The sequence below is a fragment of the Vicia villosa genome, linkage group LG4 (assembly GCF_029867415.1).
Source record: "Vicia villosa cultivar HV-30 ecotype Madison, WI linkage group LG4, Vvil1.0, whole genome shotgun sequence".
NCBI classification, from domain to species: domain Eukaryota; kingdom Viridiplantae; phylum Streptophyta; class Magnoliopsida; order Fabales; family Fabaceae; genus Vicia; species Vicia villosa.
The window spans coordinates 48,097,238-48,109,081 of NC_081183.1; the positions used below are offsets into that span (position 1 = coordinate 48,097,238).

The window sequence follows — 11,844 nt, forward strand, 5'->3', positions numbered from 1 at the left end:
ATGATTTGAAAATCTAGCAGACTATTCTATAGGTGTATCTATGAAACACTTTATTTTCACCACGTTCCGTAGGTACATCTATGGAAGGATTGCTAAACTGAAATAAGTTGAATTTAACTCTGCTATACTATGTTTTTAACGGTTCTGTAGATGTATCTACGAAAAGAGTGTAAAATAAGGGTGTTTTCGGATGTGATTCTATAGAAGCAAGGAAAAAAATAGAATTTCGCGTGGTATCTAAAAGATCCATGAGATGGATTGAGAAATTGTCAAATTTAATACAATTGAATATTCGAGAATTCGAATTGAAAATTTATGTTAATAAAAGTCACTATCTCATTTAAATATTTTTAGATAAAAGAATAAATTTTCTTTATTTTTTTTAACATAAAAAAAAATTGAAAAAAAGTGATGTTGGTGACCGGTGAGAGTAAAGATTTGGTGGGGGAGATAGAAGACCCCACCCATTTAGCTAAGCTACAAAAAATGACACAACAAATCTCTATCCATCTCCCTAATTCAACACTCTTTGCATGAAGCGGTCGAATCCACGTGCCTTCTCTTTTACTACCATTTCCCTCTTCTCCACCGCCGTTTCCATCACATTCCCGGCAAATTAACGTAACCGCACGCGCTTTAATATTCCACACTGCACTCTCACTCACTCTTTCATTAGTTTCAGCTTCATCTCAATATATTTTCATTTTTCTATTTGTAAATTGTAAATTGTAAATAAAATAAAATTCCATCGCAGTAGTGTTGAGAAAAGTGAAGACTGTGAATTGCGTTTCTTTCGAAAACCCTCTTTCTTTGGGGATAGATTGATTCTACGCGCCGACTTCAACTATAAAACGTTATCAATCACTCATCACTCTCACACTGTGCACCCTTCAGGTTCTGGTTTTTTTTTTTTTTCTCTTTTTCTCTTCTTCGTAATTTCTCTTTTCGTTTTGCTCAATTAATTTGACTAGGGTTTTGAATTGTTCTTTGTGTTTCTAGGTACTTCAATGCGTGAATCTTCTGCTTGAGCGATCCTAGGGTTTCCGTCTTCATCGATTGATTTACGGTTTTTTCTTGCTCTATTTCGGTTTTATTTTTTTGAATTTGTCATTTTCGGTTTTCATGGCGTTTGATCAAAACTCAAGTCCCGGAGATATGCGGCCACCACCACCGCCGAATGTAGTTCGATCGGAGGAGCCGCCACTTGTATTGCCAGTTACTACGGCGGCTGTTAGGGACAATGGAGCCTCCGGTGGGGTTCCTGTTTATTATCCTGATGGTGGATTGGCTGGAGTGGGATATGGAAATGTGGCTTCTGGCGGTGGTGGTGGTGCTGCTTCTACCACCTGGTGCATTCGCCCTGGGGTTCCCCATCCCCTTCCTCATCCTGCTTTGAACCCTACTGTTGGGTTTAGTTTTCCCAGTCGTGTTGCTGGTGGCAATGCTGGTGATATTTCGGGTAGTTTTGTTGCAACTGCGAATGGATATCCTTTGAATTCGGGTAATTGGGTTACTGGTAATGGTTTGGATAATAATAATCTTCAGAGTGGCAGAGTAATTGCCAATGGTGATGATCGTGCTGGTGGTGCTGGGTTGATTGGGTCTCGTTCTAGCCCCCCTGCTAGCCAGCGGGTTGATGAAAACGGCAGGGATGATTCGGTTTCGGGGCGGAAAATGAAATTTATGTGCAGTTATGGTGGGAAGATTTTGCCTAGACCTAGTGATGGAATGTTGAGGTATGTTGGTGGGCAGACTAGGATAATAAGTGTTAAGAGAGATGTGAGTTTTAATGATTTGGCACAAAAGATGGTTAATACTTTTGGGCAACCTGTGGTTATCAAATATCAGCTTCCTGGTGAGGATCTTGATGCATTGGTCTCGGTTTCCTGTGCCGATGATCTGGATAATATGATGGAAGAATATGAAAGGTTGATTGAGAGGTCTTCAGATGGTTCTCCAAAGTTAAGGGTCTTTCTGTTTTCTGCTTTGGAATTTGATCCTTCTGGTGTGTTGCAGTTTGTAAATTTACATGATGGTGGACAGAAATATGTTGAAGCTGTAAATGGAATTGCTGACAGGATTAGTGCCAAACTCACAAATAAAGGGAGTATTACAAGTGCAGGTTCTACTCAAAATTCTGATTTGGGCGGGATAGAGGCTCCTGATGGCACAAATGCTGCTCAAGTAGATGTCAACGGCCCTCCTAAGTCCAACACTTTATCACCCGATATGAGTGTTGCCACATCTTATGACGTTACTACTTCAAACATTATGGTTTCTGAGCCTGTTGAATCAATATGCCCAGATATTTCTGCAGTTTCATTGGGCATACCTGTGGCTAATCCAGGTCCAACTCACACTCTACCTTTCCAGAATGAGGTTGAGGTAGAAAAGTCTCCACCCACTGCTTTTTCCCAGCAGCAATTTGGGTCGCATCAGTCTGGAATGGAAATCCAGCCATCTGCGCCTATGCAGGCTTTCGTTGATCCTCGACAGGAACTTGTGAACCATGCAGATTATGTCCAGATGCCTGCCCATATAGGATTCCCAAGTTCCCAGCTTATAGGTAGGCCTGGAACTATCTACTCTCAGCATCATTTTCATGATCATACTGCTGGTTATGTATCCCCACGGGTAATCCCTGCAGTGCAGATGACAATGGCTCAGCCATCATCTCATGCCGGTATAAGACCGTGTGTTATTCAACCACGACCAGTCATGCAAGGACAACCGATCGGTTTTGAGCAATATTATGATGAAAATACTTCAGGGCTAAGGATGCACCACCAGCTTCATGCTGAGCAAAGTTACAAAGCATATCCACATCAAGTCCCTTTCGGAGGTAATTATGGTTGGGTTCAGGTTTCTCCATCGGAGCATGTTATTTTTCATGATGGATTGTTACCTCAACAACCGGTAGGGGTGCCTCAAAGAGTGGAGGACTGTTATATGTGTCAGAAAAAACTACCTCATGCACATTCAGATCCAGTGGTACAGGATCAGCATAGTGCAGGTTTAATTCCTGATTCAATGCCAAGCTACAATAGTCTTCCAGTTGAGGTTACTTTAAGACCTCAACCAACAAATAGGGTTTTGGTGACTGCACCAGTGAAGGAAGGCAATCTTAATGTTGAACAAGCAGTTGGGACTAGACCCAGGGTCATCATACCTTGTAGTGACACAAGTAGTCTTTCTGTGGAGGCTGAAGGTGAGAGAAACTTTATAGTGGATAGGCCTGATCTTCCCAGAAACGCAGTAGTTATCCCGGAAAATGTGGGAAGAACAGGTGAAAAACAGTCGTCACAGGATGGGCTGACAGGAACAGCGCCACCGTCTTATCTAGATGATTTTGGCAGCCAGCACATGATGCCAGTTGAAAACTTGGCCAAAGAGGACGTGGTTGTGAATAAGCCTGTTAACGAAATACCTTTAGTTGGTGGCACATCTGTTGAAACTTCTGAGAGCATGGTTCAAGGATCATCAACAGAAAATACCAATGAGCTTGCTAGTACAATTTCAAAAGCAGATGCTGTGGAGAATTGGATTGCACAGGACCTGCTCAAACATATCGATGGAAGAATGGACAACCTCAAGATAAGCAACCCTGAAACTTTTGTAAATAATGATAATTTTGATTACAATACTCAGCATGCTATAGAGAAGCAAGATTTGGTTATGGATAACAACACTGGCAGGTCAAAATTGATTGCTGATGGAAATCAAATTAAGATGATGGGTACTCTTCCTAACTCCAATGTAGAAATTGCGTATGGTAATAATTCTACGCAAGTGGAGTACAATGAGGCTGCACACCCACCCGTTTGGGGCATTCCTGGAGTAAGTCCTCAATCTAAGAATGGAGTCCATCAGAAGGATGAAGCAGTTTTATCTTCAATTTCGCAATCTGTTGGGTTTGGACATTTGCAGGATTCTTCAAACTCACTTTTTAGCAATCAGGATCCCTGGAATCTACAAGGCACTTACTTTCCACCACCTAGACCGGACAAAGTCACATCAAAAAAAGAAACCTATTCTTTTATTGACCAGTTTGGTGAGAATTCAGGCAACGGTGGTGAACACAAGTTTGATGCTCAATTGGATGGCGGTCTCTGTCAGACATTCAAACAAAATTCAACATTAGAAGAAGCTCGATATGCCCAGGGTCTGTAATGTGTTAATATCTTACATATAAGTTTTCCTTTTCAATCATAAATATTTTAGATCTCGTATGCCATACTCATTGTATTTTGGTTTCTTCTTTGAATGATCACCAGAAGAGCAACAACTTCAAGCTGTTGCTGAAAGTTTAGCTGCATCCGTTCTGCACTCAAGCACTTCAAATCCTGACTTACATGCCCGAGATGTATCCCATCATGAAGACACTGAGGATGGAGATGTTCGAAATAATATACTAAATATACAGTGTAGAGAAAAAACTCAGGTGATTTACATAAACGTTCCTTATTATTTATATTTTATTCCTTGCAGTCGCAGGAATTGTCCCCAAAATAAAATGCTTTCTTCCTCTCCCAATCTTGCTCTTTTTTATGTGGAACTTTAACTATTTTAAATAGAACTGTTCTTTTCCCCCTTAGGATGACAAAAGCAAGCTTTCAGAGAAGGCAAATTTTGGCTTTCCAGCATCAGATGTTGGAGCGTTACAGGTTGATTGTTTTCTATTGCATGTTTCTCTTATTAAAATTTCTTTTCCTGCTAAACTAAAACCTTGCTGTGGGAATGTGGCTAGATTATAAAGAATAGCGACCTTGAAGAGCTAGTAGAATTGGGATCTGGGACCTTCGGGACTGTGTATCATGGAAAATGGAGAGGTACTGATGTTGCAATAAAGCGGATTAATGATAGGTGTTTTGCGGGAAAGCCTCCAGAACAAGAACGCTTGGTCTGTCCTCTCATAATGAACGATTAATGATTTTGATTTCCATTGTCTCATAGTTTTCTTCATTACCAGTGAAGTAGCTTATATTGTTCACGGTTTATGCATCAAGCAGAGAGCTGATTTTTGGAATGAGGCAATCAAGCTTGCTGACTTACACCACCCAAATGTGGTAGCTTTCTATGGTGTCGTTCTTGATGGCCCAGGAGGTTCCGTGGCAACAGTAACAGAGTATATGGTTAATGGTTCTCTAAGAAATGCCTTCGAGAAGAATGGGAGGTATTTGCATGTCTTGCATGATTACACTCTCTAATGTTGGTTATTTTGCATTACCCTGATTTAAAATATCACTGTTTCATGTTAAAAATGTTTGATACTTATTTGATCATATCAGGAATGTTGACAAGCGCAAGCGTCTTATGATTGCAATGGATGTGGCCTTTGGTATGGAGTACCTCCATGGAAAAAACATAGTCCACTTTGACTTGAAAAGTGACAACTTGCTTGTGAATCTCCGTGATCCACACCGCCCAATATGCAAGGTTTTAAATGTTTCTGATGGATAGTATCATATTTAAAATATTTTTCTGCAGCATTCACCTGTGGTAGACATTCATCGCATTATTTTGTATATATGGAGCTGATTAATTAGTGCACCAACTTCCATATACTCTATCCCTCTAGGGTTCTTAGCAATTCTATTTAATTGTGTGAAAGTCCAGAGTGTGTCAACATATAACCCCTGTTGCGTTCTTTTTGAGAAGATCCTTCAATAAATGTCGTTGGATATGTTGGGGTAGCGTGGTGAGATAGATTGCCGATTTGCTGCTTTTGCCGGATTTATGGTATTTGAATCTTCCGAAAGACTGATTTAAAGAGTGTAATATTTTTATTTGCCATGCATGAATGACTTCAGGGGATGCAATAGGACTCAGAATTTTAAGATGATACACTGAATTTTATTGATTAGAAATGGTGAGCCTCAAGCTCTTACAATGGTGGAGAACATAATGGATATGCATAAACCAAAGTTCTATGAACTCCTAAACTAGAGCTAAGCTCCTAAATCAGAAAGTAACTTTCTTAACAAATTTTTAAACAACATTTCTGAATGCCTCTCAACTTCCCCCCTCTCATAACTTATAACATAAATTCCTAAAACTCGGGGAATATACTAACCAACTCTTATTTCACTTCTTCTACAACCTTCTAGAATAGGCATATGTGTCTAGATGTCCTATCAATGCCACCCTTTTATGAACAACCTTGTCCTCAGGGTTGGAAGTGGTTTCAATTTCCATTCCTACAGCCACATGAAATATTCATTCTTTTGTGAACCAAATAGTAATTAATGAGTCTAAACTTGCTGTCTTGCAATGGACTTGAAATAACATATAACTTGTGGTACATAACATCAGTTCGAATTCCCCAAAATTTTGCTCTATCATATACAAAATTGAACAAACAGTAGAAAATGCGAAAATTTCTCGAGCTGCATTCATTATCAGTAACCATTACATGAATATTGGATTTCCCTGGATTTGACTATTAAGAAGGATCTCAAGATTAAAAGGTTGGATAGAATCATGGTCTTTGATAGAACATTATGGTGTAATTTGATCCATGTAGGTGACACCACCCCATTTAGTGAGATAAGGTTTTGTTGGTTAGGATTGTCACCTCTTGCTCCAGGCTCTGCTTCTCTTCTCTTTCCACTTCCATTATCAAGTTGTGTAATTGTTTGTTTGTTCATATATAGATGTCTTGTCCAAACTTCCTATCACACCAGACATACATGTCTTTTCTTGCTTTGTCTTATGATTCAGCCTTGGTTAATCATTTAAATGTTTGTCCTCTAACGGATGCAGTATCTTCACACATTTAGAGTCTCTGTTGGAGTTACTTTGCATTGATTTGCACTAGTTCTCTTTAGTTTCTCAGTTCCCATGTCACTGTCCTTAAATACTAAGGAATAAAATAGAATATGATACGCCAAAAGAGTCACACGGCCTATTGGCTGACTCAACAAATATTGGATTATGATAGTATAGGATAACTTGTCCCAAGGGTTAGTGTGGAGATAAGTTGTCTTACTCATCATCACTGAAATTGGTTTGTGTTTGTGGTTCTTGCCAGAGTTATTAATCCCGGATAGCGGAGAGGAGTGGCCGACCCCAAAAATGGATAGCGCATAGCGGGATGATTATATGAATTATCATAAAACATATAATTAATAACAAATATCAAACAACACAACACCCATAAAAAATTTATTTCATGTATAAAACATAATCTACAAATCATATAATCATATGAGAAATTATATCAGAGACTATATAATCATATAAGAACACAATACCCATAAAAAGATTTATAAAATAAAATATCAAAGAACAAAGAAAAGAAGTATAGAGAAGAAAAAAAGAAAAAGAAGAAGAATAGAGAAGATTTTAAAACAGAAAAATAGAATAGAGAAGTAGAGAAGAAGAATAGAGAAAAATAACTTGAAGCAGCGAAACAGAGAAGCAGTTGAAGTGGAAGGAGAACCAGGTTGGTTTAGGACAAGCAGAAGAAAGGGGAAACACAAAGAGATAAGAGAGAAGCAGCGAAGAGAGAAACACGATCTGAAATAGCTTTCCAGTTTTTTTAGTTTTTAAGGGCAAAAATGTCATTTTGCACCAAAAAGAAACATAAAAGCCCAAAATGGGTAAAAAACCTGCCCGGACCGGGAACCGCCCGCCACCCGCTATCCCTCATTTTGCGGCCGTGATCTCAAAGTGAGACGCGCACAGCTACTCCGTAGCGAAGGGTTTCCGCGTGGGTTCAACATCCCGGTATAGTGCCGCTCTAGGCTGCTATTAATATTCTGGTTCTTACACACTAAATTGAAAAACAAATTATAACTTTTCCTTTCATTCATTAATATCACTCTTATGTCTAGTAGTCTGTCTTCTTATCCTCCCCGCCTCATTTTTCCATTTTCCTTCGCTACAAATTTCTGGCAGTCCAACTTGTTAAAAAAGGAGTTATTAAAAAAAATAATAATACAGAAGTTAAATCTGTGGAGTCATTTATATCTTGTAGCGTCATTCTTTTTGATGCCCATAACAAGGAGAGTCATGGGTTGGGACAAAGATTAATTTTTGATGATGCTGTATTTGAAATTTCTGTGCCTGTCTGTTTGGAAATGTGGATAGGCAAAACCATCTGCTCCATCACTATAGTTAGTCAGCTAGCTTTGATTGCATATGGTTTTTGTACAAGTTATGTGCTGTCGGTTTTTCTTGGATGTTTTTGCCATCAATTTTTTAGAGTGATGTGATATCTAACATAGGACAATGTGTATCGTTTTCTCGGGACAGTAAGAAAGCATTTTACTTTTAGAATTGAAACAAAAATCTGGCATATGCAATGCAACATACCAAAGCACACTATGACAAGTTTATATTTGGTTGGGTAAGGAATCAATAAAAGGAAAAGTTTGTCTCGAGAATGTTTAACACCTGTCACCATAATAAATACATAAAATTGTCACTCATGCTTACCTCTTAATTCCGAAAGCAATGACCTAAAAGAGTTTAATAGCATTTACAATATAAAACTACAATTTTATTGTATACATTGTGGTCTACTAGTGACCCACTGGTTGAATCAGTGACCCAGTGACCCACCAATACCCTGACTGAATTGGTGACTATTCTGAGGTTAATAACACTATTACCCTGTGATTACTGTCCCACAGCTGGGACACCTCATAGTCTTACCAAATTAATAATGTTAGACTTTATGGAGTTTGCATGGGATCATTGACGTATGTCACATGATGCTCGTTGACATGAAGTAGATGAGGAGTTTGAAATGTTTTTTGTCCTGTCCAATTGTTCTATTAACCGGCCGTACTTGCAGTTTCTTAGTTTTAATGGCTAAAATATGCCTATTGCCTATGCCTTATCCTTAATTTTACTGTTTACATAATCAATGCAGTTGACACAGTAATCTACTAATGATTTAGAATAAGCTCTCCCACTCGACTTTAAGCACCGTATCTTCCGATTTTTTTGGAACTGAATTTAGGGTCTTTAATTCTTCCTTTCATGATCTAAACAGTTAAACTTTTACGACAGAGCAACTAAATATGTGTTCCATATTTCTGTTATTCACACATTGATTCTGATACCAGGTTGGGGACTTGGGCCTGTCCAAAGTAAAATGCCAGACTCTAATATCCGGTGGTGTTAGAGGAACCCTACCTTGGATGGCACCTGAACTGCTGAATGGGAGTAGTAGCCTTGTTTCAGAAAAGGTTTATTTTACTTATTTTAAACATTAATTTATTTAATGCTTCCTGCACATTTTGTCATTCTCTAAGTCAACTAGTTTTGTTCTAATATTTGTTCTCACAGGTTGATGTGTTCTCATTTGGTATTGTCATGTGGGAACTGCTTACTGGAGAAGAGCCGTATGCCGATTTGCACTATGGGGCCATAATAGGTAATCAAAAGGCTGGATCCATACTATGTAGATTCTGTTTGTATGCATTTGGTTATTGAGCTGTGATTTTTTTTTAATATAATTCAGGTGGCATTGTGAGCAACACTCTGCGGCCTCTAGTTCCAGAATCTTGTGATCCAGAATGGAGAGTGGTGATGGAGAGGTGCTGGGCTTCAGAACCATCAGAAAGACCTTCATTTACAGAGATTGCCAATGATTTACGTTCCATGGCTGCCAAAATCTCCCCCAAAGGACAAAATCAACAACAACAACCTACTTCATCTCAGACTCAAGTGCAGAAGTAATTTCCCGCAACTGCAGGAGCAAGATGCTTAGTCCTATGTCCCTCTATGGTTTGTGTTTCCCATCCATTTTGCGGATCAATACGTTTTGCAATGTTTTTCTTATAAAGATCTTTGCAATGTTTCCCATCCATGGTTGTTACTAAGTGTCCAAGTCGTCTATAGTAGTAGTAGTACTACTACTACCTATTTTTGTAATACACCCAAACTTCACTGGACATCGTAAATTTTAGTTCATTACTAGAAAAAAAAAAGATAAAGAAAAATGTTTGTTCATATTCTAGACTGTTTACAGTTGTAAAAATTGGTAAAGAGTAGCAGCACTTTTAACTATGTTTTGCTATTGTTAATGTTTTTCCATGTGTTTTACTAATGCTATTGTAAAAATTGATTGCATTACGGCGATTGATTGTGAAACTGTTTACAAGAGTTTCTTTTCTTCAACATATACCACCTCTGGGTTTGACTTATGGCCGGCCCAACAATTAAATTCTTACGTGGGAGCCACCTACAGCTGAGCATGACACAGCATACCGTTGGAGTTTGCTTTATACCTCTTTAAAAAGAATCCTTATATTATATGATTTTTCTTTTTCTTTTCTAATATTAAATTGTATTGTAGTGTCTTGAGCGACCGACTTGGCAGTTGAAATTGCCATTTGCCAGATACATCACGTAATGTTGTTAGTTGCATTACCAACCAGCATAGGATGCTTTATTTGCAAATTATTAATATTGTTATTATTATTATTATAGCTTCAGTTTCTTTGTCATTTTCTCCTTTGCATCTCTCTTTTTAATGATAACCACCTATAAAAGTATTTGCACAAATAAATCCCTTCAACTCTAACTCTAAAAACTTCCTACAATTTCTCTGAAAATATGTCTGCTTTTGAGGGAAGGCCATTGGTTGAGGCTGTGGAACACAATGAAGAAGAATTCAATGATCATCAAGAGGTTACTGGATGTGGGTATGGGTGCTTTCGTGTTTTAGGGTTGAGATGGGGTCAAGGCAATGATGAGGGTAAAGGTCTACTGGAGCAAAGGGAGGATTCTTGGTGGGTTTGCAAGTTGAGGAAGATGAAAGAGGTTTCAGAAGTGATTGCAGGTCCTAAGTGGAAGACATTCATTAGAAAGATTAGCATGTATGGCAAGAAGCAGCAGAAGGGTAGATTCCAGTATGATGAACACAGCTATGCTCTCAATTTCAGTAGTGGAGCTCAGAATGAAGATGGTGACTTACCGCACAGTTTCTCAGCTAGGTTTAGTGCTCCGTTTCCTTCTGGACGTCGCCAGAATGAACTATGATTCATTCATATATATTGTTTATTAGGTTTTATTGCTTAAATTTGTTCACGTGGTATTCTATTTTGTAGAATCATTCCTCATTCATTCTGTAAAGGTCGTTATGTTAATATGCCACTGTTTTCGACTTTTATTTTCCCTTGCCCAAGTTTTCTACAGAGAAATGATATTTTTACTTCAAAATTTTGATGTCAAATATCTGTCCTCTGATTTTTGTATCTTTTTGAAATATGTGTAACTGTCCTCATTTTTGTATATTGTTTTGAAATATATGTAAATTGTAGAGGATAAAAAATAAGATAAAGATAAATATATATTGGTATTAGAATATTGATGTTTAAATAATACAACTTTTTCCTGAACCCAACAAAAAGTTAGAAGAACTAGGACATGTAGCATGGTAAGATTACAATTTACAACAATTCTGTTTTTTTTAAGACAAAATTGGAAGATGGAGAAATATGAAATGATGCATAAGAATATATATTTTTAGTAGATGTATTCTAGGGATAAACATGCTTAAGACAAAGACGTTGAAAACAAATTCACTATAGCTATTGGAATTTGGAAGTTGTCATTGTTCACACCTATACGATGCGGAAAAATTGAATTTATAACTGTAAGGTATCTTCTCAGCATACAACAATGCGCAAACTAATTTTGTCGCCTATAGAATGAATATCATATAAATTACTATTTTGACTTTTTGAGTAATCAAATATGTCGAATTGAACCTCAAATTTATAAATAACTAACATTACAAATTTTAAATTTAAACATAAAATTATTGGTATCTAGTACTTAAACCTAGAGAATGAACTTACATGATACAGTTATGCAGTTAGAAACCTG

At 37.8% G+C, this 11,844-nt stretch overlaps 2 protein-coding genes across 3 annotated transcripts; both read left to right on the forward strand.

Annotated features, from left to right (window-relative positions):
* The first annotated feature begins 467 nt into the window (after positions 1-467).
* LOC131594784 (uncharacterized) lies at positions 468-10,020 on the forward strand. 2 transcript variants are annotated; one of them, XM_058866985.1, is made up of 11 exons: positions 468-621; positions 755-894; positions 1,000-4,162; positions 4,275-4,441; positions 4,596-4,664; positions 4,748-4,900; positions 5,010-5,173; positions 5,289-5,436; positions 9,075-9,197; positions 9,298-9,385; positions 9,473-10,020. In XM_058866985.1, the coding sequence occupies exons 3-11, from the start codon at positions 1,123-1,125 to the stop codon at positions 9,688-9,690; spliced, it is 4,170 nt and encodes a 1,389-aa protein (XP_058722968.1). In that variant the 5' UTR covers positions 468-621; positions 755-894; positions 1,000-1,122; the 3' UTR covers positions 9,691-10,020. The 2 variants fall into 2 exon arrangements, with proteins under 2 accessions (XP_058722968.1, XP_058722969.1); XM_058866986.1 differs by having other exon boundaries at positions 758-894.
* Positions 10,021-10,151: 131 nt separating this feature from the next.
* Positions 10,152-11,580, forward strand: LOC131594785 (uncharacterized). Its single transcript, XM_058866987.1, has one exon. It carries the CDS (start codon positions 10,570-10,572, stop codon positions 10,993-10,995), a length of 426 nt encoding a protein of 141 aa, XP_058722970.1. The 5' UTR covers positions 10,152-10,569; the 3' UTR covers positions 10,996-11,580.
* Positions 11,581-11,844: the final 264 nt, after the last annotated feature.